Source organism: Miscanthus floridulus, chromosome 2 (assembly GCF_019320115.1).
Source record: "Miscanthus floridulus cultivar M001 chromosome 2, ASM1932011v1, whole genome shotgun sequence".
In the NCBI taxonomy this organism is placed as follows: Eukaryota; Viridiplantae; Streptophyta; class Magnoliopsida; order Poales; family Poaceae; genus Miscanthus; species Miscanthus floridulus.
The window spans coordinates 514637-539632 of NC_089581.1; the positions used below are offsets into that span (position 1 = coordinate 514637).

At 47.5% G+C, this 24996-nt stretch overlaps 3 protein-coding genes across 4 annotated transcripts; 2 read left to right on the plus strand and 1 right to left on the minus strand.

The window, feature by feature from the left end:
- Positions 1 to 9718: 9718 nt before the first annotated feature.
- On the plus strand, positions 9719 to 12518 carry LOC136537564 (abscisic acid 8'-hydroxylase 3-like). Its single transcript, XM_066529495.1, has 7 exons — positions 9719 to 10801; positions 10927 to 11334; positions 11415 to 11501; positions 11621 to 11699; positions 11788 to 11894; positions 11986 to 12104; positions 12201 to 12518. Exons 1-7 carry the CDS (start codon positions 10118 to 10120, stop codon positions 12289 to 12291), a joined length of 1575 nt encoding a protein of 524 aa, XP_066385592.1. The 5' UTR covers positions 9719 to 10117; the 3' UTR covers positions 12292 to 12518.
- Positions 12519 to 13202: 684 nt separating this feature from the next.
- Positions 13203 to 16417, minus strand: LOC136514136 (glycine-rich RNA-binding protein RZ1A-like). 2 transcript variants are annotated; one of them, XM_066508140.1, is made up of 4 exons: positions 16175 to 16417; positions 15378 to 15490; positions 14413 to 14937; positions 13203 to 13886 (listed from the first exon to the last, which is right to left on the minus strand). In XM_066508140.1, the coding sequence occupies exons 2-3, from the start codon at positions 15486 to 15488 to the stop codon at positions 14446 to 14448; spliced, it is 603 nt and encodes a 200-aa protein (XP_066364237.1). In that variant the 5' UTR covers positions 15489 to 15490; positions 16175 to 16417; the 3' UTR covers positions 13203 to 13886; positions 14413 to 14445. The 2 variants fall into 2 exon arrangements, with proteins under 2 accessions (XP_066364237.1, XP_066364230.1); XM_066508133.1 differs by lacking the exon at positions 13203 to 13886 and adding an exon at positions 14170 to 14263.
- Positions 16418 to 16630: 213 nt separating this feature from the next.
- On the plus strand, positions 16631 to 24881 carry LOC136514131 (lysine--tRNA ligase, chloroplastic/mitochondrial-like). Its single transcript, XM_066508121.1, has 14 exons — positions 16631 to 17048; positions 17147 to 17359; positions 17603 to 17714; positions 18185 to 18293; positions 18627 to 18684; positions 18985 to 19053; positions 19220 to 19327; positions 19882 to 19974; positions 20146 to 20250; positions 20526 to 20729; positions 22069 to 22163; positions 22647 to 22737; positions 24250 to 24420; positions 24541 to 24881. Exons 1-14 carry the CDS (start codon positions 16827 to 16829, stop codon positions 24631 to 24633), a joined length of 1743 nt encoding a protein of 580 aa, XP_066364218.1. The 5' UTR covers positions 16631 to 16826; the 3' UTR covers positions 24634 to 24881.
- The last annotated feature ends 115 nt before the right edge of the window (positions 24882 to 24996 follow it).

The following is a 24996-nucleotide window of genomic DNA, read 5'->3' on the forward strand; positions in this document are numbered from 1 at the left end:
GAGTCCGAGGCGCCGCATGGTGCCCGCAGGCGCCTGCGTGCAAGTCCCAAAGCAGGGCTCGGCCCGCCTCAGTAGTGATACATCGTTGGAGGACACCTGAGGGACTTCACCTGTACAATTCGCCATTGTAGAGGACGTAAGTCTTGGCTCGGCGCGCAAGCCGTTGGGCTTCGGTCCTGTCGCCAGGAAGCTCCCCCCGATCAAGCCAATCGAGGAACGGGATTCACCAATCTGTGTCCTGGTCGGTCTGCGGAGGCTCAGTGTTGACTTCCATGACCTCGGGCTCGGTCGAGGGGGTCTCGGCAGTAGAGGGGGCATCGAGCTTCGTCGTGGTTTCCACCGGTGGGCCCTCCTCTGTTACTAAGGTGTAGTCAATGGAAGGTTTGTGGAGGTCTCTGGCAAAGACGTTCGGGGGGACCGGGGCCCATGCCGAGGCCATCTTTGCCAGCTCATCGGCGGCCTCGTTGTACTTCCGCACAACATGGTTTAGTTCGAGACCATCGAACTTGTCTTCTAGGCGACGTACCAACTTGCAGTAAGCCTCCATTTTGGGGTCGAGGCAATTTGACTCCTTCATCACTTGATCGACGACGAGCCGCGAGTCGCCCCGGACGTCGAGACGCCATGCCCCAAGTTCGATGGCGACTTGTAAGCCGTTGATGAGGGCCTTGTACTCAGCCACGTTGTTGGAGGCGGCAAAGTGGAGCCGCACCATGTAGCGCATGTGTACTCCGAGGGGCGAGATGAAGAGCAGACCCGCACCTGCTCCGGTCTTCATCAGGGATCCATCGAAGTACATGGTCCAGCACTCCGTCTGAATTTGAGCAGGTGGTAGTTGGGTGTCCATCCAGTCAGCCACGAAATCGGCCAGGACCTGAGACTTGATTGCTTTTCGAGGCGCAAAAGTCAAGGTTTCCCCCATAAGCTCGACGGCCCACTTGGCTATCCTGCCTGAGGCCTCCCGGTTATGAACTATCTCCCCTAGGGGGAAAGATGATACCACAGTCACTAGGTGAGACTCGAAGTAGTGACGCAGTTTATGCCGGGCTAGGACTACGACGTAGACCAGCTTCTGGATGTGGGGGTAGCGTGCTTTGGTCTCAGAGAGCACCTCGCTAATGAAATAAATAGGTCATTGGGTGGGCAGAGCATGCCCCTCTTCCTGCCTCTCTACTACTATGGCAACGCTGACCACTTGGGTCGTTGCGGCGACGTAGAGTAAGAGGGCCTCGTCCTTGGTCGGGGGTACTAGGACGGGAGGATTCGTGAGCAGCGCTTTGACTCTATCGAGGGCTTCTTCGGCCTCGGGGGTCCAAGAAAAATGTTTGGATTTTCTCAAGAGTCGGTACAGAGGTAGACCTTTTTCACCGAGGCGTGAGATGAAGCGGCTCAGGGCCGCAAGGCATCCCATGACCCTCTGTACTCCCTTGAGGTCTCTGATTGGTCCCATGCTGGTTATGGCCGAGACCTTCTCTGGGTTGGCTTTGATGCCGCGTTCCGAGACTATGAATCCCAAGAGCATGCCTCGGGGGACCCCGAACACACACTTCTCGGGATTGAGCTTGATGCCCTTCTCTCTAAGGCATTTCAAGGCTACCCTCAAGTCATCGATGAGATCCTCGGCCTTTCTGGTCTTGACCACGATGTTGTCCACATAGGCCTCGACGGTCTGCCCAATGTGGTCGCCAAAGACCTGGGTCATGCACCGCTGGTACATGGCCCCTACGTTTCTGAGGCCGAAAGGCATAGTCATGTAGCAGTACATGCCGAATGGGGTGATGAAAGAAGTCGCAAGCTGGTTGGATTCTTTCATCTTGATTTGATGGTAACCAGAATACGCATCAAGGAAAGACAGGGTCTCGCACCTCGCAGTGGAGTCAACGATCTGATCGATTCAGGGTAATGGGAAGGGGACTTTTGGACAGGCTTTGTTCAAACTGGTGTAGTCTACACACATCCTCAATTTCCCATTTTTCTTCTTGACTAACACGGGGTTAGCCAACCACTCTGGGTGGGACACTTCCTTGATGAACCCGGCCGCCAAGAGTTTCTGCACCTCCTCACCGATGGCCCTACGCTTTTCCTCGTCGAAGCGGTGCAGGTGTTGCCTCACCGGTCTAGAGCTGGCCTGGATGTCCAAGGTGTGCTCGGCGACCTCCCTCGGTACGCCCGGCATGTCCGAGGGACTCCATGCGAATATGTCAGCATTCGCATGGAGGAAGTCGACGAGCACGGCTTCCTATTTGATGTCAAGGGTGGCGCTGATCCTCAGCACCCGGTCGTCGGGGCAGGCGGGGTCGACCGGGACGAGCTTGATGGCCTCCGCAGGCTCAAACGCCCCTGGGCAACGCTTGGAGTCAGGCGCCTCGCCACTGAGTTAGTCGAGGTGGGCGATGAGGGTCTCGGCCTCCGCAAGAGCCTCGGCGTACTCGATGCACTCGACGTCGCAGTCATATGCATGTTCGTACGTGGACTCAATCGTGATGATACCGCTGGGGCCTGGCATCTTGAGCTTGAGGTAGCTATAGTTGGGGACTGCCATGAACTTGGCATAGCACGGCCGCCCAAGGATGGTGTGGTAGGTTCCCCTGAACCCGACCACCTCGAAGGTAAGGACTTCCTTGCGGTAGTTGGAGGGGGTGCTGAAGCAGACGGGAAGGTCGATGCGCCCGAGGGGTCACGTACGCTTCCCTGGCATAATGCCGTGGAAGGGTGCGACGTCGCCTCGGAGCCTTGACCGGTCGATCTCCAAGAGCTCCAGGGTGTTGATGTATAGGATATTGAGGCCGCTGCCTCCGTCCATCAACACCTTGGAGAGTCGGGTGTTGCCGATGATCGGGTCGACAACCAGTGGGTACTGCCCGGGATTCGGAACATGGTCGGGGTGGTCATCACGATCAAAGGTGATCGCCTCCCGAGACCAGTCGAGGTACCAGGGGGTGGCCACCTTGACCGAGAAGACCTCTCGGCGTTCCCTCTTCCGTTGCCGCGCCGTAAGGCACGCCGAGGGTCCGCCAAAGATCATGAAGGCGTTGTGTACCTCGGGGAACCCGTCGTCCTTGTCATCGTCCCGGTCGCCAGCGCCCTTCTGCTTGGCGTCATCGTCGGGGAGCCCGAGCCTGGCGTAGTAACGTCGCAGCATGGAGCAATCCTTGAGGGCGTGCTTGACCGGGCCTTGGTGGTAAGGGCAGGGTTTCTTAAGCATGTCGTCGAAAGGCCTAGGGCCTTTGAGGCCTCGGGGATTCTTGCACTCTGCGGCCGCGACCAGATCGACCTCTAGGACCTCCTGCTTCCCTAGGCGCTCCTTTTTCTTTCTCTTGGGGAGGTGGGAGGCTGAGGCCTTAGGGGCCATGTCCCTCCGCTTACCCTTGGTGTCGCTGTCGGGGAAGATGGCTCCAACAGCCTCCTCACCCGAGGCGAAGTTGGTGGCGATGTTGAGGAGCGCGGCAGCTGAGCGCGGCACGTTCCGACCTAACTCTCGAACCAAGTCTCAGCAGGTGGTGCCGGAGAGGAAAGCCTGGACGATCTCTGAGTCGCCGACGCTGGGCAACTCGGTGCACTGTTTGGAGAAGCGCCGGATGAAGTCTCAGAGAGACTCGTCCGGTTTCTGGCGATAGCTCTTAAGATCCCAGGAGTTCCTAGGGTGCACGTATGTGCCTTGGAAGTTCCCGACGAAGATCCTAACCAAGTCGCGCCAGTCGTGGATTTGTGAGGGAGGAAGGTGCTCGAGCTAGGCCCGCGCCGAGTCTGACAAGAGCAAGGGGAGGTTGCGGATGATGAGCAGGTCATCATCCACGCCACCTAGCTGGCAGGCCAGGCGGTAATTGGCAAGCCAGAGTTCCGGGTTGGTCTCGCCGCTATACTTCACGAGATTGGCTGGTTGCCAAAACCGGGCCGGGAAAAGAGCAGCGTGGATGGCCCTGCTGAAGACCTGAGGGCCTGGCGGTTCAGGAGAAGGACTGCGGTCCACCTCGCTGTCATAGCGGCCGCCTTGGTGTGGGTGGTAACCCCAAGTAGGCCCCTCATTGTCGTGGCGTCGTCGCCTGCTGACCACCTCATGGTCCCCCTGCACCTCGCGTCGATTGCCGAGGCAGTCAAGAAGCACGGGGACCCTGTGGGCTATCGGTGCTCGAGCGGGCTCGGGACGAGCCGAGGCTTCCCTATCCTGCCGAGGCGGTGCCGTGGGTAGGTTCAAGGTGCCCCCGTGCCGTTGGGAGGCGGAACTCTCGGCCTACTGAACCGCGGCGGTCTCTAAGAGGTCTCAGAGCTCGCCACGGACCCGTCGCCCCTCCGTGGTGGAAGGCTCGAGCATCACGCGGACCAGCATTGCCGCAGCCGCGACGTTTTGGCTAGCACGATTGAAGATTAGGGGTTGCTCACTCCCCTCGTCGTCATGGATGCGGTGATGTACATCGCGGGCCCTCCGTCGGCCCCCCCTGCCTTCACCGCGACCTCGCTGCTCCTGTTTGAGAGAGTCTCGAAGCTGCTGTAGAAGAAGTTGGTCTTGTTCGACCTTGGCCTGGAGCTCACGGAGCTGTTCCAGGTCTGGACATTGAGGTCGCGCAAGAGCGGGGTTCTCGTTCCGTGCTACCGGTAGGACAATGCGGGGAGGTGTGGCGGCGCCTGTACCCGGGCGAAGCGAGGAATGGCTACCTGCCCCCTTGTCCTCCTCGCCCGCCCTCGGCATCCCGAGCACAACGTGAAAACACTCGTGAGTGGGGTCGTAGGTGCCCTCGTCGTCGGAGTCAGAGTAGCCGAAGCAGTAGTCGCTTGCGGCCAAGAAACAGCGCATAGCTCTAGGGTCGTGGAGTCCAGAGAAATCCACTCTAGGCCATGCCTCGTCCTCCTCCGAGGAGCCGGCGTGGGTGTCCAGGTCGAGAGCGTAGGCATAAGAGGCGGCGGCATTTCTCAACCCAAAGGGGTATGGGGATGGTGCCACCGCCGGGCTCTGCTCCGCCAGAGTTGGTTTCTCAGGGAGTGGTGGAGCGGAGCTTGATGACTGGGCGTTGCCGCGTGCCACCGGTGTTTTTCCCTTGTCCAAGCTCAAGCTAGACAGGTCCCCAACCAAGGACCTTGCGCCAATAGCTGGTCATAGGATATCGGCGGGGAGCGGCGGGGAGCCCTGGATTTGCGTAGCGTCGGGGTGATTTTGCTCGCATCGTGCCTGGCGAGCGCGGTGAGAGTGGCCGCCCGGGCACCACCTGCGCCTGGGCTGCCGGTGCGTGACTTCATCGTCGGTTGGTGGGGCTCGAGGAGTGAGGAGTACCATGTCGTACTCATGCCCTAGAGACATGAACTCTAGGCTCCCAAACCAAACCACCGTGCCGAGACGCAACGGTCGTACAGGGTCTGCCATCCGTAACTTGCTGGGATGACGAAACTGACACGCAGAGGCCCCTACCTGGCGCGCCAACTATCGGTGTTTCGGACTGGGGGGGGGTCCTCAACCAACTAGTAAATTTATCCTGCGTGTTCCCGATTCCAGATGGTGATGCAAAGAGACACAAGGATTATACTGGTTCGGGCAATTCGAGCCCTACGTCCAGTCTGGGAGATCGATCTTGTATTCCTTGCACCGAAATGCTTGTTGTAGGGGGTTACAAGCTAGGTGAGAGAGGGAGTTCGTCCCAGGTCTCGGCGAGGTGAGGTGTGGGCTGCTTGAGACGTTGCTCTCAGGCGGCTGGGAAGTGTCTGTGTTACAGGGTGTTCTTCTTCCTCCCCCCCGGAAATAGCCCAAGTCCCTCCCTTTTATAGTTTGAAGGGAGGACAAGGGTAGTACATGAGCTAACTATACGGCATCGTGCAAACAGGGGCAGCGTGTCCGAGCCCTGTGGCCTATTCCTGTGGCGGCGTAGTCGTCGGAGTGGTCCGTCCTTGGAGCACTGGGGCGGCATGCGGGTCACATCCGATCCTGTGCGTCATGGGAGCTCCCGGGCTGCCTCGGAGTGGGTGCGGCGGTCAACGTGCGAGTTGCTGTGGACCGACTGTGCGCGAGGCCGAGGCTCGGTCGGTGCCGAGGCTGCGCCGTAGTGGGGGTTCTCGGCAGACACGAATCCCGAGATAGCCGAGACCCTGGTGCATAGTGCTGAGGCCCGGAGAGAGCGGTTGATCCGGTGTGCTGGCTTGGAGACGGTGATGACCCGGGCCAGGCCGTCCGTGTCGTGTTGTTTTCGAGGCGGGGATCGTGGGGCACAGTGTAGTGCGGGCGCTGATCGTGGACACAGCGTCAGGATACAGTGACCGATAATCCCCGTCGTGCCCTGTCTTAGCTGGTATGGTGCTGATGCGACCTCATGTCCCATCGGCCATTCTGTGGTGTCGAGCCATCGTCCGGCTGAGATTGCGGGAGTGGTTGACGTATTAATGGGACATGACGTGCTGTCGAGAAGATCGGTCGAGGCGGGGAGCGACGGGCTATGGACAAGCCGGCCTCGAGTGATACAGAGAATGAGGCCTCGCGCGAGACAGAGACCGGACTCCTTGCCGAGGCCTTCCGTGAGAGGCCTCGCGCGAGGCGGAGATTGCACTCCTTGCCGAGGCCTTTCGTGAGAGGCCTCGCACGAGGCGAAGATTGCGCCAGGACGCCGAGACTCCTGTGCGAGGCTCGAGGCGAGACGGAGAGCTCGGTGGGCTCGGACGTGACCGGTGAGGAGCCCATGTCTTACCTTGTAGCTTTGTTTTTTGATGGGACTTAAGTGACCCTTTTGATGTATGCTCGGGGTACCCCCGTTCTACGGTACCCGACAAGTCATATTCTGGAACTTTGAGATTTGCTTGATGAAAATATTTGCATAGTTGTAATACGTAGCTTGCCACCATCTTATGAACATGAATTTGCACACAACAACGAGGCCGTTTGGGATGATGAGAATACTAGTATATTGTGTGACATTTTTGCCGATGAAGTTCAGAAAGGGAACCGTGCGAACACTCATTTGAGTAAGACCGGCTATAAGAATGTAATTCAAAGGTTCAAAGAATGGACTGGGCTTGAGTACAGTAGAAGGCAATTCAAGAATAAATGAGATAAATTGAAAGGTGAATATGCTATTTGGAAGAAGCTTACCAACAAGCAGACAGGCATTGGATGGGATGTAGGGAGAAAGAATATTGACATGCCAGAGAGTTGGTGGAAGCAGACATCAAAAGTAAGCATCATCACCAGGGTTGCAATTTTTTGTTTTTGGAATTCACCCAATAATTATTTTCTTTTTGGAATTCAGGAAATCAAGGGATGCATGCGGTTCAGGCACAGAGGCCTACAGAATGAAGACAAGTTGGAAATTATGTTTGAAGATCTTCGTAACACTGGTGATGATGCATGGTGTGCCTCTAGTGGTGTACCACCTTCCCAAGCGAGCCCGTCATGTGACAATTCGCCCATCAATGTTGATGAAGAAGGTGAAGACAACATCAATGATGACAGTGAACCAGAGGCGGTGACGCTAACTAGTGCACCAGGAAAGAGAAGTGGAGGGATAATTACCAACAAAGGAAAGAAACCTAAGACAAGTACAGGTCATTGGTTGGGTAAAATTGTTGAGATGAATGAGAGGACAACTGTTTCTTGTGAGTCTATTGCAAGGAGGGAGGGACAACCTAGATATTTCATACAGGATGTCATGGCCTTAGTTGAGGACTGTGGTGCTGCTCCAAGAATAGATGAGCATTTCATTGCTACCGTACTTTTTACCAAGAAGGCAGAGAGAGATGTTCATGACTTTGCGGACTCACGAGGATAGGTTTGATTGGTTGAGGAAACATGAGTGGATGACTAGAAATGATGTACCCAAGTAGAGCATAGCGTTCCATTTATGTTGCATGACCATGTATCCTTCTATTTAGATTTTAGACTAAATTGTGATGTTTATTTGTTTCGTACAATTGTAATGATTTGAGTAATAAGACCATTTTTTATTTGTGCATGTTTCGGCTTATATTCATTAGTGTCCTTTTTATTTGTGTGTACAGATCTGGTTCTTCTGGTTCTGACATGGATGACAGTGGTTCTGATGATTATGAGTGGATTTCAAAAGCTATGGTATTGTTGCGTTCCAATCAAAATAATCTATTTGCTAGCGCCCTTGTTGCCTCCATGTACTGCATGACTTATGTTGACAAAAATGAAGCTAGAACTCCCGCATAGTCTGGATTTGCATGGACTATGGAGATGCTGAACACTCCAGGTGCCAGCGAAAAAATGTTCAGAATGAGTGCAACATTGTTTTATCAGCTGCATGACTTGTTAGTGAGTACATATGGTCTCCAATCATCTCTTCACATGAATTCCATAGAATCACTTGCTATGTTTCTTGTAGTTTGTGGGCATGGTATGTCCAATAGTGCTCTACATGGTATATTCAAGCATTCTGGAGAGACAATTAGTCGAAAATTTGAGGATGTGTTGGTTTGTTTGGTGTCCATGTGTGAGCACTACATCAGGCCGATCGATCCTAATTTCTCAACCACTCACTCTAGGATCAGTAATGATCGAAGGATGATGCCACATTTTAAAGATTGCATTGGAGCACTAGATGGTACTCACATCTCAGCAACACCTCCTCCGAATGACCTTATTAGATACATTGGTCGAAGTGGCAAACCGACACAAAATGTTCTTACTATTGTTGATTTTGACATGCGGTTCACATATGCATCTATTGGGCAGCCAGGGTCGATGCATGACACAATGTGCTATTTCATGCACTTAAGAATGATCATGACAAATTTCCACACCCTCCCAAAGGTATGCATGGATGGATCTTATTTTTTTCATATTGTTTTCAAATTATGTTACATGCACCTCGTAATATCTTCAAATTTCCATATTTGTACTCAGAGAAATATTATCATGTTGATGCCGGATACCCAAATAGACCTGGATACTTAGCACCATATAAGGGTCAAAGGTATCATGTGCCAGAATGGAGGAGGGGTCCTGCTCCAAGTGGTGAGCAAGAATTGTTTAACAATTTGCATTCAAGTATTCGAAATGTGGTGGAGCGCTCATTTGGTGTGTGGAAAATGAAGTGGAGAATCCTTCTCAAAATGCCGAGTTACCCAATAGAGAAGCAAAAGATGATTGTTGCTGCAACCATGTGTCTATATAACTTCATTCGTGAGAACAATGCGCAAGACAAACATTTTAGTAAATGTGACCGTAATCCTGATTACGTGCCCACTGTACCTTCACGCTATAGCAAGCATGTTCCTACTAGGAATATTGGTGATACATCAACTTCAGAATCTAGTGACCAGAGCATGGATAAATTTCGAGATGACCTTGCAAGGGCAATCTACCTACCTATATCTACATGAGCATGTGTTTGGTTGTACCAAGAATTGTGGTGTACATATGTGTACTTTTGTTAACATGCCTGTAATAGTTAGGCCATGACTTTGCAATATAAACAAGCCACTAATTATTTATTGCTTGTCAATAATTTGTATTTTTTTAATTTTGAAAACACTGAAATATAAATACATCTGCAAGCATATAACAGAAACGAGGAGCTGTTCAACCAGGGGCATTTTAGACATTGTCCCTGAGGAGCTGTTCAACCAAACAGTTTCTCAAAACAGCTTAAGCTCTACTAGAGAATCTGCTCCAGCACAAGATCTAGAGCCAGAGCTGTTTTTAGAGAAGCCGAAGCCCTACCAAACGGGTCCTTATATTCGGGTGAACAAGGCAGACAATAATACATGTTTATTCCCAGGATAGCAGCTTACTGCCCAAAGCTCCTTTCTCTTGAACTCATAATTTTTTTATTCAAGAAGAGACAACAATTAACACCAGGTCCTTGTCAAGGCCGGTCTCAGCGTCTCTGCTGTACAGTGGATCTGTCGCACAAAACAAAGCTTGCGTATTGCGTTGCGTCACTGCAAATGGCAGTGCTCTGTACCTCTCATCAACTTGCAAAACAACTACAAACTTTTAGAGCCATCGGCAGCAATGACGCAGTCTTTGATCCAAAGTACGATCTAGGCATCGGAATACCTGTGTCCACGACAAGTACATAGGCAAAAAACAAGCAGATTGGAACAAGTTTCTAACGATGACAAAACAGGACAGAAGGGATACCAAAGAACCTCCAAATGGTTCCCCTCGCATGCAACGATGTCAAGAGAAGATGATAACAAAGATAAAGATGTTCCCGAGGAATCAGAGATTTCGATGCATCATCGCGAAGCGCATATATATATATATGAGCACCTGACAGCTGACACCGATCGATGGTATGCAGTAGTGCAGCTCTACGAAGACGACGCGACGATGGCTGTGTTTGGAGCTCCCGTGCTTGTCGCCGTCGCCCTGGCACTCGCGGGCCTCCTCTGGCTTCGGTCGCGGAGCTCGTCCAAGGAGATGAGGGACATCCCGGGCACGATGGGGTGGCCGGTGATCGGCGAGACGTTCTCCTTCATCTCCGACTTCTCGAGCCCCGCGGGGATCCTGAGCTTCATGCGCGACCGGCAGCGGCGGTTCGGCAAGGTGTTCAAGACGTACGTGTTGGGGCGGATCACAGTGTTCATGACGGGGAGGGACGCCGCCAAGATCCTGCTGTCGGGCAAGGACGGCGTCGTGAGCCTCAACCTCTTCTACACGGGCAAGCAGGTGCTGGGCCCCACCAGCCTGCTCACCACCAACGGCGAGGAGCACAAGAAGCTGCGCCGGCTCATCGGCGAGCCGCTCTCCGTCGACGCGCTCAAGAAGTATCTGGGGTTCATCAACGACCTCGCCGTGCAGACGCTGGACACGTGGCACGGACGCAGCAGGGTGCTCGTGCTGGAGGAGGCCTCGTCGGTAAGCCGACGCCGGCAGCTACCGTCGCCGTCCTCGTCGACGCGCACGGGATTTAGCTGAGTCATTCTCTTGAGATTTTGACTGGGATTTGTTTGTTTGTCCGATGGATCGACCTCGCCGTGCAGTTCACGCTGAAGGTGATCGCCAACATGCTGGTGAGCTTGGAGCCGGAGGGCGAGGAGCAGGAGAAGTTCCGGGCAAACTTCAAGGTGATCTCGTCGTCGTTCGCGTCGCTGCCGCTCAAGCTTCCCGGCACGGCGTTCCACCGGGGCCTCAAGGCCAGGAACCGGATGTACGCTATGCTGGACTCGGTGATCGCGAGGCGGCGGAGGGACGGCGGCGAGGCCCCGAGCGACTTCCTGCAGATGCTGCTGCGGAAGCACGCCGGCGACGAGGCGGACAAGCTGACGGACGCGCAGCTCAAGGACAACATCCTCACCCTGCTGGTCGCCGGCCACGACACCACCACGGCGGGCCTCACCTGGCTCGTCAAGTTCCTCGGGGAGAACCCCGACGTCCTGGAAAAGCTACGGGTGAGCCTCCGCAGAGCCTGCGTTGCCAGCGTTCCTGCTTGTCAGGCTTCTTGTCACTGAGTTCAGTTGTTTGGTTGCAGGAGGAGCACTTGGAGATCGAGGAGAGGCTTAACGGCTCGTCGCGTCTCAGGTGGTCTGATGTCAATAACATGCCTTACACAAACAAGGTGAGACAAAGATCATCTCAAACCTAGCAGCGCCATGCCGTTCTGATGCGTCTTCCTCTTCGCCTCGGTCTCTCATAGATAGACATAGGTCTCATCACTAGGAAACTGAACTGCTGCAGGTGATGAACGAGACCCTGCGGAGAGCAACCATCCTGCCATGGTTCTCGAGGAAAGCGGCGCAGGACTTCAGCATCGACGGTGAGTGGCAGTGACATCGTCATCGCAACCTGGCTACGACACTGGATAGAGCAGCATGGACTGATGCAGTAGAATCTATGACACGCAGGTTACGGGATAAAGAAGGGGACGTCGGTGAACCTGGACGTGGTGTCCATCCACCACGACCCGTCCGTCTTCGCCGACCCCGAGCGCTTCAACCCCAACAGATTCGACGTAAGTTTCCGGCGAGCTCTGGCTCGACGGCTACGCCTGTCGCCGGAAGCGAGCTGACTGACAGAGTGTGTTGCCATGTTCTTTCACGCAGGAGACGCTCAAGCCTTACAGCTTCCTGGGGTTCGGGAGCGGGCCGCGGATGTGCCCCGGGATGAGCCTGGCAAAGCTGGAGATCTGCGTCTTCGTCCACCACCTCGTCTGCCGATACAGGTAAGCTGTAAGCAGCAGAAGTAGCAGCCATGGCTGGCGAGCTCCCATACATCCATCAGCAGCAGCTGAGCTCGCTTGGTTTCGATTTGGCTGCAGCTGGAAACCGCTGGAGGACGACGACACGGTGCAGCCAACACTGGTGCGGATGCCCAAGAACAAGTACCCCATCGTCGCAACCGCACTCTAAGATCCGAGAAACGAATGTACAGTGCAAGACGAACGAACAGGATTATATATATATATATATATATATGCACGTTGCTACCACAGCATCAACGATACAAACGATGCAGATAGAGAGAGAGAGAAAGATGCACGTTGCTACCACAGCATCAACGATACAAACGATGCAGATAGCATTGTCTGTCTGTCTGTCTACGCCTGCTGCTGCAAACGACTGAATGTTTTGCCCGATCCGGCACCAATACGGAGAGTTGTCTGTCTGTCTGTCTACGCCTGCTGCTGCAAACGACTGAATGTTTTGCCCGATCCGGCACCAATACGGAGAGAGCTCCCTCTCTCTCTCTCTCTCTCTCTCTCTCTCTCTCTCTCGTTGCTACCACAGCATCAACGATACAAACGATGCAGATAGCATTGTCTGTCTGTCTACGCCTGCTGCTGTTTTGCCCGATCCGGCACCAATACGACTTTGAAACCAAAAAGTGTCTCAAATAAATCACTAAGAGAGAGAGAGAGAGAGAGAGAGAGAGAGAGAGAGAGAGAGAGAGAGAGAGAGAGAGAGAGAGAGAGCACGTTGCTACCACAGCATCAACGATACAAACGATGCAGATAGCATTGTCTGTCTGTCTGTCTACGCCTGCTGCTGCAAACGACTGAATGTTTTGCCCGATCCGGCACCAATACGACTTTGAAACCAAAAAGTGTCTCAAATAAATCACTACGAATGTTTTGCATATACACGAAACAGCAGACAACACTGAGAAACAAGCAAGCTAGATCCACTGGATCATGGTAAAATGATGCTACTGTTGTTGATGACTGAATGTTTTGCCGGCTCAGGCGCCAATAGACTCAAAATAGTCTGAAAGGAAATGGCTCTAATTGCAACACATAAAAACATACGGCAAATGGTTTAGAGAAACAAGTTTGATCAGCTGTACTCATGATAGTGATAAAGAAGCACTTTCAGTACAAATCAACATGTTTAAAACCGGGGAAAAGAATATTGAGCAGCTAATGTAACATACTCGGGTACAAAAACTCAATTGGCTAGTACGAACATCAAACGACCCTAACATTTGCATCCTGAGAATAGGTGAACTAAGAAAAGGCTATTCTAAATCAAAGACAAGACACATGTAGATGCCAAGGACAATTAGTGTGCTGCAGATGAATCATAACATCCCCGTAACTCCTCTCAAAAAGGGAACCAGTAACTACTCTGGAAGCAGCGTATAAGCTGCAATAGGCCAGTGGTGCAGTGTCAAAGGAACAGCAACCAGATAGAATCACATCCACTCAGGCTGATTAAGCATAATCTCTGGTCCCACAAGGAACAGGAACAGGGGGCATCTCAAGGAACACCCCAGCATGGCGAAGCAACCATAACCAGTTTGTCAAGACACCCGATGGTGAGTGTAACAGTGGTCCTCCAATGCTAAAGGCACATAGAATGGAACCAAAGAATAATCTCTTTGCACTCATGGATATCAACTGGCCTGACTAAAATGAGACGACTGAAATGATCTTAGGACATAAGTAACCAATCCAGAACGATGGTAGCAACCAATCCAGAACAAGAACAAATAACCAAAAAGAAGCCTGCCAAAACAAAAGTCATTTGAGAATGACGTTGTAAGACAATACTTTAGATGTATAAGATTGAAAACATTACCAGTTAATTTTCCCTAATGGATGATTCGTCACTTGCTTTCAGAAGAGGTGACAAGAACATAGATTTTTCTTGTAGTTGTAGGTGTATTCAAGCAGATTATAGTCAACCCCTTGCTTCCCCGAAAAGAACACAAATGCGGACACTAACTTGCCATCCAATCCCCCATATCACAGGCATATCCACATAAGCTTAATTAGGACCAGGATCATCAACACAGCGACAAAATCCATCTTTTAATAGCCAAATAGCATATCAAGCAAAAATGCAGGGTCCAAGCGCCAAGCACTATGACCAAGTCATATGCCTGGCAAGCAGGAAACGATAATAAACCGGTCAGTAATATGGTCTATAACAAAGCAACTGATTTCTCACGGTACATGGCGACTCCGACTACAGGATAACAAAGTTCCAGACACAATAACAAGCCTTATAATAGTAGATAGACTTCCATACCTGGATGGCACATACTTCTCAAGAACTAGGCCATCAGTAAGGACCTGATCGGTCACGGCTGTAGCGGTCGCCCCCATAGCTGCCACCATCTCGGCTACGGCCAGAGTATCGGTCACCACCACGGTCAGATCCATAACGCCCGCCACCACCACCACCATACTTGTCATCTCTGCCACCATATCTGTCCCCTCTCCCACCATCCCCAGATGGGCACTCTCTAGCAAAATGACCAGGTTTCCCACACTTGAAGCAGTCCCCACCACCACCACCACCACCACCTCGCGGTGCACGCCCACCACCATAGTCACGACCACGATCATAACGAGATCCACGCTCACGGTCATAATCACGGTCACCATTACGGTCTCTACCAGGTCCTTGTGGCTGAGCTTTATCAACAGTGATGTTCCTCCCGTCCAAGTCCAGTCCATTCATTCCCTCAATAGCATCCTCCATGGCTTGCTTCTCATCAAAAGTGACAAAGCCGAAACCACGAGAACGGCCAGAAAATTTGTCAAGAACCACCTGCATATTACCAGCAAAACAAAATTAAATAAACCATAAATAAGAGACCATGCTAGATAACAAATAAAGCACAAAGCAACATTGTACACACAATGGATGTACACTTTACGTGAGTTAAAAATTATTTGACCATTCAGAGGCAAAAATATTTCCTAGAGCATTCGTAGGAACAAAACAGCGTACATAACTATATGGCGAATTTTTTTGGATATAGAGCAAGAAAAAGATGCGTTTGAGCAAATCAGTTAGATTTAAGATTCTTTAAAGACAAACTAATAGTATACCAATGTTTACTGCAGTGCAAAAGAAAATTATTGACTAGTTAAAAGAGAGAGAGAAAACTATCCTAAGCAACAGTTACCAACACAACCTTCGGAATTATCATGCTCGTAAAAAGGATTACTCAGGCAAAACTAAAGCCGAGAGGTTATTCACGTAACCTTTGCCTCAGTGAGGTTTCCGAATTTGCTGAATGCGTCCTTGAGGCTTTCATCAGTTGTCGACCAGGACAGATTCCCGATGAAGCAACGGTACTCGTCAACATCAGCCATCACTAGAACAGATAAACAAATATGTACACATATAAGTAGGAAGCTAGCGCTACCAGGAGAGATCACTGAAGATTCTGTGAAGGTTACAGGTACCCTGTACAGTAAACTTTTTAAGTCATCCTTACTGATTATACTAAGGCAGAAGATAAAAAAAAATCGACCAACAAAAGCCTTCACTGTGATATTTATTTTAGAAGAAAAAGGTTTTCCCCGTTTTAATTTTTCCGAGAAACAAAGCGTATTTTATTAGCAGAAGAACAACTTCCTCTTAATAAAAGCAGAAGAAGCGGCTTACAGTTTATAATCCTTTACTAGTTTGCAGAAATCAGTACATGGTGTGCTCAGGAAGCGCACCTAACTACAACACAGCAAGGTTAAACTTCAAATCATGTGTGCGTGTAACTTAACGATTGTTAGATACAAAATCCATGTCAGCGTGTAACTTCACGATGGAACACATGGAGATTGTTAGATACTACAACATAAAAAAAGGAGAGATAGTCAAGCTCCATAATCCAGATCGGGGCCTGTGCATACGCTGGTCAAACTTAGCAAATCCCGACCAAATCTGACTAGAGCCGCAGCATAGATGTGAACGAAAAGCAGATCGAGCAAAGAGAGATCTAGCCGGCAAGAAATCCGTACATACATAGGTAAGAGAGAGAGAGGGGCCAGGTCGTAGGTACCTGCGACTGGGAGCGAGCGATGAAGAGGAAGCGCACGTCGAATCGAAGATGCCTCTGCCTCGTTATTTTTAGCAAAGGGAGGAAAGGCTAACTTATAGGGAGGGAGAAGATGGGGAATAATCGAGGCAAGGAGGCGGTCGCCCGCCCCAGGATTGGATTGGATTGGAGTGGAGTCGGCCTAGAACCCTAAAATCCCGGCGGCGGAGCAGAGGAGAGATATTTGCACGACAGCTAGGGCCCGCCCGGGACATGTGGGTCCGGTCGCACCGCGCACGGCATATGCCGTTGCCCGTTGGCGGCTGGTTCTTGCTGCGGGCTGCGGCCCCGACTTGGACGCGTCAACCCAGCCAGAATGGGCCGCGAGGAGGGCTGGGTTGGGCCAGGGCCGCCGACGCTTCCCCGTGGGCCGTGGCTGCCGTGGGCGGGTTTCGGGCCCCTCTCAGCAGCCAGCAGGTAGACCCTATCCTCGCTCCCGCGGCCGCCGTCCGTTGCGTTGCTCCCTCTCCCGCCGCGGCTAGTCGCACTCGCACGCACGCTCGGGACGCGGCGGCGGCGAGCACGTGCGAGGCTACCGCGGCGAGGAGCTCACTGCAGATCGGCCTGGAGGCGCCACCAGAAAACTCCGCTCATTCGTTGAGCCCTGCCCGGATCAATGGAGGCGCTGCGGGCGTGGAGGGCCTCCTCCAATCTCATCGGCTTCGCGGCCTCCCGCGCCGCCGCTTCAAGGACCCTTGGCCTCCGCATCCGCTGCTGCTCCGCGGCCGCCGCCACCACGAACCCGCCGGCGCAGCCTCAGGATCGCCGACGCCGTAGCGCATCCTCATCCGCCTCCACCTCCGACCGCGATTCCATCCGCGCCATCCGCCTGAAAAAAGTCAGCTCTTCGTTCTTGGTCGCGTCTTCAGTTCTACATTGTTTGGTCCGTGCTGCTGTTACTGACGAGCTTGGGATCGTTGGTTTTCTGGTTACAAGGTTGAGGAGCTCAGAGCGAAGGGGCATGAGCCGTACGCGTACAAGTGGGACAGGACTCACACTACCAAGGAGCTTCAGGAACAGTACGCTCATCTTGTGAATGGTGAAGTGTGCGAGGACGTGTCTGTGTCCGTAGCTGGCAGGATTGTTGCCCGAAGGGCATTTGGAAAGCTTGTTTTTATGACTGTAAGAGACGATGCGGGGACTATGCAGGTCTGATCTTGCAACCGACTTGCCTTATTTTGTTCTCTCCTTAGAATTCGTTTTGACGTGGGATATGCATATGCTACATGATAATGTTGCACTTGTAAGCCATCTGCACATAGCAGCCGAGCTATCAGCAGTTTTCAGTTGCATTTGTTGTTGTTATTAGTAGCTACTAGCTACAGAAGTATGATGATTTATTTGGCACTGATTATGTGTTTATGGGCCTTTCTTTCTTTTGGCTATGGGTAGCTTTATTGCGAGAAAGACAGCCTTACAGAGGACCAATTTGAGCAGCTGAAGGCATTTATTGATATTGGTGATATATTAGGTGCAAGTGGATCCATTAAAAAGACAGAGAAAGGTTCATTATAACTTCTATTCTATATGTCAGTAGTTTCATTGGTCTGTACTCATTTAAAATTTGAAGCATGAGATAACAATTTCCAGAAATATATTTGTACAGTGATTTCCTTAGAATCGGTATATAGCATTTTTCTTAATTCTGCAGAGCAAGCTTCCAAACCTCGACTTTGCTATTGAGATTCTCATTCTTTTCACCATTTGTTGATTAGATTCAAAGGATTTCGCTTTCGTATGTATCTAAGTGAGTTCCTAGTACAAGCTATCTGATTATAAATTATTTTGAATACTGAAAGTCAGAGCTAAGCAACCTACTTCCATCATGCAGACAAATAAATAAGAAAATCAGCTAAACAACAGCCTGCTCCAAATTTTAAAAAAACTGGACTGCTTGAGTCTCGCGCTATATCTTACTATACTGTCAATTTGTTATTTGCCAAGATATTCTTGACATGGTGGTTTTCATTGCAGGGGAGCTATCTGTTTATGTGAAATTTTTTGGAATTCTCACTAAATCCTTACTCCCACTACCAGACAAATATCATGGATTAACTGATGTGGACAAACGTTATCGTCAAAGGTTGGCTTTGATCTTGCTTCTTGCACCTTCTAAGTCATATCTCATCTGTTCAAAATCAGTACCCATTTAATACCTCAATATATGGTTTCGATGTATGAACCATTAATTGTACTACCAATGCGTTTAATTTCTAGTATCTTTCGTTTTTCGAGAAAAAAAAATTCTAGTATCTTTCAGCTTGACTAATGGTTTAAAAGGTATCATTTTCCCCCTTCAGGATTATTATTTTAGCATCTTTGTTGTTATTCCTTCATTCCTAGTCCTAGTTTAAATGATTGCAAGATTGTTCTGTACAGTGCACTGACCATGTGTGCTATCGTTGATTAATGACAGGTATGTTGACATGATTGCAAATCCTAAGGTTTCTGATGTATTCCGAACTAGGGCAAAGGTATTGACTACATGTGATGCTAGATCTTTATTTTGAAACTGATTACTAATTTACTATTATAATTTAGTTTGGAAACTCTTATATCATTTTAAATATTATGTAGCACAGGAACATATTTTTTTCTTAATGGGTTAAAGGGAGGTGTGGTAGGAAAAAAGAAATTAATGCATATGTTGTCATATTGTAAGAGCATGTCCTTAGGTCCTCCAAAAATAACTAGCTTAATGAATAGTTACTGCACTAACAGAATTTGTTGTAGCTTCTTTTATACTTTGAACTTAGATATTTGCATATTGACAGGTGGTTTCTGAGATTCGCAAGACAATGGAATCATTTGGTTTTATTGAAGTTGAAACTCCAGTTCTACAGGTATTCTTTTTGCATACCTTTTAGGTTGTTATTCAGCAGGATCAGTCAGCTATATAATATGTAACCATTAAACTGATAATATGTCTATAATAAACACTAGTCTGTCTTCTCTGGTTGTCCTTATCTTCATTTACAACATTACACATAATAAAAATGTTAAAAACAGGGAGCAGCAGGTGGTGCTGAAGCTAGACCTTTTATAACCTACCATAACTCACTTCAAAGAGATCTTTACTTGAGGATTGCAACAGAGCTGCATTTGAAAAGGATGTTGGTAAGGTTACATTTCAGTTCCTCGTTCTTTTTATTTTGAGCTTCATAGTTGATTCTTTAAACAGTTCATGGCAGCATCAATTGCTTTTTCTTTATGCTGAATACCGGTATACTACATGCATACTGCAGAATCTTATATAACAGACACTACTGTATTGTAATTATGTCAGTCTGCTGAATTTAGCATGTTCATACAATTATTAATCAACATATCTTAATTTCGTCTGTATGATCTTAATCTAGCATGTTAGTACAGCTATTAATGAATATAAGCTTTGAAATTTGTTTTCCAGATTAATCCTGTGTGCCTCCAGTGGTAGGATGTCAAATATGTCCCCCAATACTAATATATATTTCTCTTTTGGGGTGAATTTATCACTTTAATATTCCATGCTATAGCACTTGTATTCATGCCTTTATTCAGTTGTGCTTAAGCATTTGAAGGGTAACAATGTGACTATGCAGTATGCACTATGCCAATGGTCTATTTTGTTTCTACAACTTTTTTCAGCGGCAATCTTTTTCTTACTCCTGAGTACCATTGATATAGTGCAGGTTGGAGGGCTTGAGAAGGTCTATGAGATTGGAAGAATATTCCGGAATGAAGGCATTTCTACTCGTCATAATCCTGAATTTACCACTATTGAGGTAGGAGTTTATTTTCCTTCTTCAAATATGCTTGTATCAATGGATTACTTTTATCCTTGCCAGCATAAGTGCATAGTGTATATTCTACGTTCCTTTGTCTGCCTCCTTTTTGCATTGCACAATGTTTTATACTTTAAATAAGGTCTGACTTTATTTATCTTTGCAAACTAGATGTATGAAGCATATTCAGACTATGAAAGCATGATGAATATGGCTGAAGAAATTGTTACTCGATGTGCTATGGCTACTCATGGCAAGCTTAAGGTTGATTATGAGGTAATTATGGTCTTCATTCTAATATCAGTTTGAGCATATCTTGCACGCTATTCTGTTTGAATTGTTTGGACACCAATGCCTTATCACACAAACATCATGCTGTGATTTGTCGCTTACGTATATATCCCCAATTTGCTAGATTACTGTGTAACCTTTTTCGGTGCCATTTCAACAAATTACTTATCAACTATTACTTCCTGAACTTGTAGTACATAGAGCTGTACATTTCTGTCTTTCTACCATTAGTTAACATTGTGCTGCTTAATATCAAACAGGGAACTGAAATCTCGCTTGAAAGACCATGGAGGAGGGAGACCATGCATTCTCTTGTCAAAGAAGCAACTGGAATTGACTTTAACAGCTTCGGAGACGTTGAATCTGCAAAAAGAGCTGTGAGGGGGCTGCCAGGTTTCGAAGTAGGAAACAATGAAAGTACTTCGTTGCAAGCCTGTTCATCTGTTGGACATGTTCTCAATGAGGTAACTTGAGGCTTTCATTTTGTACTTATTTTATTATTGATGGTGTTCATTTTCATTCTCTTTTTTGTTGGTGGCTCATGTTGGCTTTCAACTCTAGCCTACCCCAACTTGCTTGGGACTACAAGGTTTTGTTGTTGTTGTTTTATTTTTTATTGACGGTAATGAGTCTTCTCCTGATCACTTAACAAGTGGGATTAAATAGATTGCCTATAAAGAAAGTGAAGTTTTTGTTAGAGAAACAGAAGCCAGCCAAAAAAAGAGTGAAGTATATTCTGCAAAGACCACACTGATGGAATCTGGCAACGAATGTCGTAGCTTTTTATCTCCTATTTTGTGGGTTGTTCCATTCCTGGTTAAGGAAACCAGAGCCACTATTATGCTGAGTAAACATGCTATTAGTTAATGTGTCTGTTTAATTATGGATACATTGTTTTGAATTTTTAATTACGTGGACGGACTAGTGGCTCACATATTTGGCTGCCACAATTGACTTTCTTGTGAGTATGAATATGTTGTTTCCAGTTCATGGATCTTATGGAAAGTTTCTATTGATTTGACATAATGAGTTTACTAATGATTTATGGATTGTGTAGTTTAGTGAATATGTACACCTTAAACTACATGAGAATTGTGTTTTCTTGGTTTACCTCACCAGCTCATAAACATGTATGTGGCTATGTCCCGAGAACTTTATTCAGATTAGAGTATCAATGAAATGTTGTGTCCTTGGTCGCTGTTTTCTTATGAAACAGTATGATGGTTCCCTATTTATTGTATACTAGCAAATATGCCCATGCATTGCAACGGGAGAAAAAACCCTTCAGACTTTCAGTTCGCGTTTTGATTAGTTGAACTATTGGCTCAACCGGGTTCTACAATAATAATTTAGAATAAGTTTTGTTTCTAATTGAAACCGCAACAACTTGGTGGTGGGAATCTCCTTTCTAAGGGTAGGGTCAAGGGTTCAAAAAACCCTGATTGTTGTTTTTCTACCTTGTTTTTCACTTTTTTTATTATTACTACTACTACAATATTAGGGAACAGGAAAGCAAAGAAACAATACAAAGAATTACAAGGATTCTAGCCATTGGTTCATGAGAGGGAGATAACTACTCTTTGTTCTATGGACAACCAAGGCACAGTGATGCTTGAATTTAGCTCTATTCGACGTCATAGTTGGATCTATTGCATTGAAAATCCTATCATTTTGTATTATCTACTCAAAATCTTGAACTGCAAGATCTAATTGTTCTTAGTGTTCTAAGTTTTATTCGGTTGGTTGAAACTTGGTTGTTTTAGCTCATGAACCTCATTTAACAGTTTTACATCTCATGGCCAGGTTTTTGAGACTTTTGTTGAATCTACTCTTGTACAACCAACATTTGTCCTTGACTACCCAGTTGAGATATCACCATTGGCAAAACCACATCGGAGGTAAACACTTCTATTTCATTTTGCATGGCACCCTCATATTTTGAGATTCAAATGATATAGGTTTAGTGACAATATTTTATGCCATTTTTGTGGCTAATGATACCATGCCATAAAAGAAATCGACAGTTAATGTTGAAATATTTTTTATTGAGGACACTTTGAAGTCAAAAGTTCATTATTTCAACCTTTTTTTTTTTGTACAAGCAACTCTATGAATGGAAAATTGTGTGCACAAACACACATATTTTAAAAACAGTTGTTTTTTATTCTGCAAACTCTGCTGAAGGCCACAAGATAAAAAATGTTTTGGTTTCTGACACCTGCTACACTGTTTATTATGTAATATATGTTACTGGATGCTAGGAACCTTTCAGTACAAATGAACTGTTTTGTCTATTTTGATTCTTTAATTAGAGTTTTGGTGCGTGTCATTATGTTATGACCTTTTGTATTCACCTCAGTAATTTTTTCCTCTTGCTGTAGTCATGTTGGCCTTACTGAGCGATTCGAACTTTTCATTTCTGGTCGTGAGATTGGCAATGCGTTTTCTGAGCTCACAGACCCAATTGATCAGGTAAGAATGTCCTGGTTTCTTACTGTATGCCTAAGTGCCATCATTTGCAGCATTTCTTTGTGAAGTTCTGTAAAGAGTATCAAATATTGAGTACTTGGAATTTTACGCATTTTGACAAGATACCAAGAAATATTACGTGGTGGTCTTTGGACAAACATAAAGTCCCATCAAAGTACGTGACCCTCATCAAGGACATGTACAACAATGTTGTGACTAGTATTCAAACAAACGATGGTAACACAGATTACTTCTCGATTAAAATTGGACTTCATCAAGGGTCAGCCTTAAGCCCGTATCTCTTTACCTTGGTAATGGATGAGGTTACCAGGAACATAGGGGATATCTCTTGGTGTATGTTGTTCGCTGATGATGTAGTGTTAGTGGATGAAACCCAGGTGGGAGTAAATAGGAAACTAGAGTTATGGCGGCAGACCCTTGAGTCTAAAGGTTTTAGATTGAGCAGAAGTAAAAACCGAATATATGAGATGCGACTTTGGCGGAGTTGTACAGGAGGAGGGAGATGTGAGTTTGGAAGGTCAAGTAGTGCCTAAGAAGGATACCTTTCGGTATCTGGGATCTATGCTATGGAGGGATGGAGATATTGATGCGGACGTTAACCATAGAATCAAAGCAGGGTGGATCAAGTGGCGACAAGCTTCTCGCATTCTCTGTGACAAGAGGGTACCATAAAAGCTAAAAGGCAAGTTCTATAGAACGGCGATTAGACCGGCTATGTTGTATGGAGCAGAATGTTGGCCTACAAAGATTCGACATGTTCACCAACTGAGTGTTGCAGAAATGCGTATGTTGCGATGGATTTGCGGTCACACAAGAATGGACCGAGTTCGGAACGATGTTATATGTGGTCGCCTAGAGGTAGCACCAATTGAAGAAAAGCTTGTCCAACATCGGTTGAGGTGGTTTGGTCATGTCCAAAGAAGACCTCTAAAGGCACCAGTGCATTGTGGAGTCCTAAGCCAAGCTAAGAGGAAGACTGAAATTGACATGGGGGAGACAATAAAAAGAGATTTGAAAGCTTGGGATATACCTAGAGATCTATGTTTGAATAGGAGTATTTGGAAAGCAGCTATTGAAGTGCCTGAACCGTGACTTGAGACTCTTGGTGGGTTTCAAATCTAGCCTACCCCAATTTGCTTGGGACTGAAAGGCTACGTTATTGTTGTTGTTGTTGGAATTTTACGCATTTGGCACTATTTCAGTTGACAATCTGTAAAACTACATTGTGTGGTATAGAATGGTCTACCATTACGAACATTTTCTGTTTCTTCAAAATTCTCTTTGTTCCGCTGGCATCTAATGTGGTGTACTTGAAATGAAAACAAAGGCAAACCAAGGTGGTTTGGTTAACTTCCAACAGTCTGTCCGTGATGTAGCACCATATTGTAGCTCAAAATTCTCTTGTTATTTATAGGTGATATTAAGATAGATGGAAATCACATACATGCTTCTTGGCCATTTTAATTTCAAATGTGCATTTTATCTTTATTGCAGAGGAGCCGTTTTGAAAATCAAATAAAACAGCACAATGCTAAGCGTGCTGCAATGGCTAAGGAGGTCAAATCTACTGAAGGTGAAGGAGATGATGATTATTCCTATGAAGTTTCTTTAGATGAAGACTTCTTGACTTCATTAGAATACGGAATGCCACCAGCATCAGGAATGGTATGACTGATTAAATTGTTTATTTTCACAACTGCTAATTTGCTAATGTTCTTGGAACTGCTAATTATTTATTGAAAACCTATATATTCTGTGACTAATTTTTGTGGAACCATACCTCAGGGCCTCGGTATCGACCGGTTAGTAATGCTTTTGACAAACTCTTCTAGCATAAGGGATGTTATTGCCTTTCCTGTTTTGAAGATTCAGCAATAGATCCTTCATTCTAGTTAAGAAGAGATGTGGCTGTGAAGAAAGCACCAGCAGCCTTCCTTTTGCGCTTGTTTCAGTACAGCAGATTTTATATTTGCTAACCTTTTTAGCTGATAGATGTGGCCATTTATTATTTGATAATATATTGAGATGTATTATGGCTCAGAGTCGAAGCCGATATTCATAGCAAAAACCTGATAGATGTTTCAGCACTTGAATCAATAATAATGGATTCCACATTTTGCAATCAATGTGCTGCAAAACAGTGATCACTGGATAATCTGATACTTCAGTGACATGATTACCTATCCTAATTATTAGCTTGTGAGAGACGAGATGGATACGGATCAATGCCCTGTTCGTTTG

What these genes read in the sequence shown, in the direction of transcription:
- LOC136537564 (XM_066529495.1), top strand. Translation starts at nt 10,118, where the DNA reads ATGTCAAGAGAAGATGATAACAAAGATAAAGATGTTCCCGAGGAATCA. An exon ending in GCAGGACTTCAGCATCGACG is followed by an intron (nt 11,700 to 11,787) that starts GTGAGTGGCAGT and finishes TATGACACGCAG; the next exon opens with GTTACGGGATAAAGAAGGGG. An exon ending in CACCTCGTCTGCCGATACAG is followed by an intron (nt 12,105 to 12,200) that starts GTAAGCTGTAAG and finishes ATTTGGCTGCAG; the next exon opens with CTGGAAACCGCTGGAGGACG.
- LOC136514136 (XM_066508140.1), bottom strand. Translation starts at nt 15,488, where the DNA reads ATGGCTGATGTTGACGAGTACCGTTGCTTCATCGGGAATCTGTCCTGG. An exon ending in GAAACCTCACTGAGGCAAAG is followed by an intron (nt 14,938 to 15,377) that starts GTTACGTGAATA and finishes GGTAATATGCAG; the next exon opens with GTGGTTCTTGACAAATTTTC.
- LOC136514131 (XM_066508121.1), top strand. Translation starts at nt 16,827, where the DNA reads ATGGAGGCGCTGCGGGCGTGGAGGGCCTCCTCCAATCTCATCGGCTTC. An exon ending in TGCATTTGAAAAGGATGTTG is followed by an intron (nt 19,328 to 19,881) that starts GTAAGGTTACAT and finishes GATATAGTGCAG; the next exon opens with GTTGGAGGGCTTGAGAAGGT. An exon ending in TTGGCAAAACCACATCGGAG is followed by an intron (nt 22,164 to 22,646) that starts GTAAACACTTCT and finishes CTCTTGCTGTAG; the next exon opens with TCATGTTGGCCTTACTGAGC.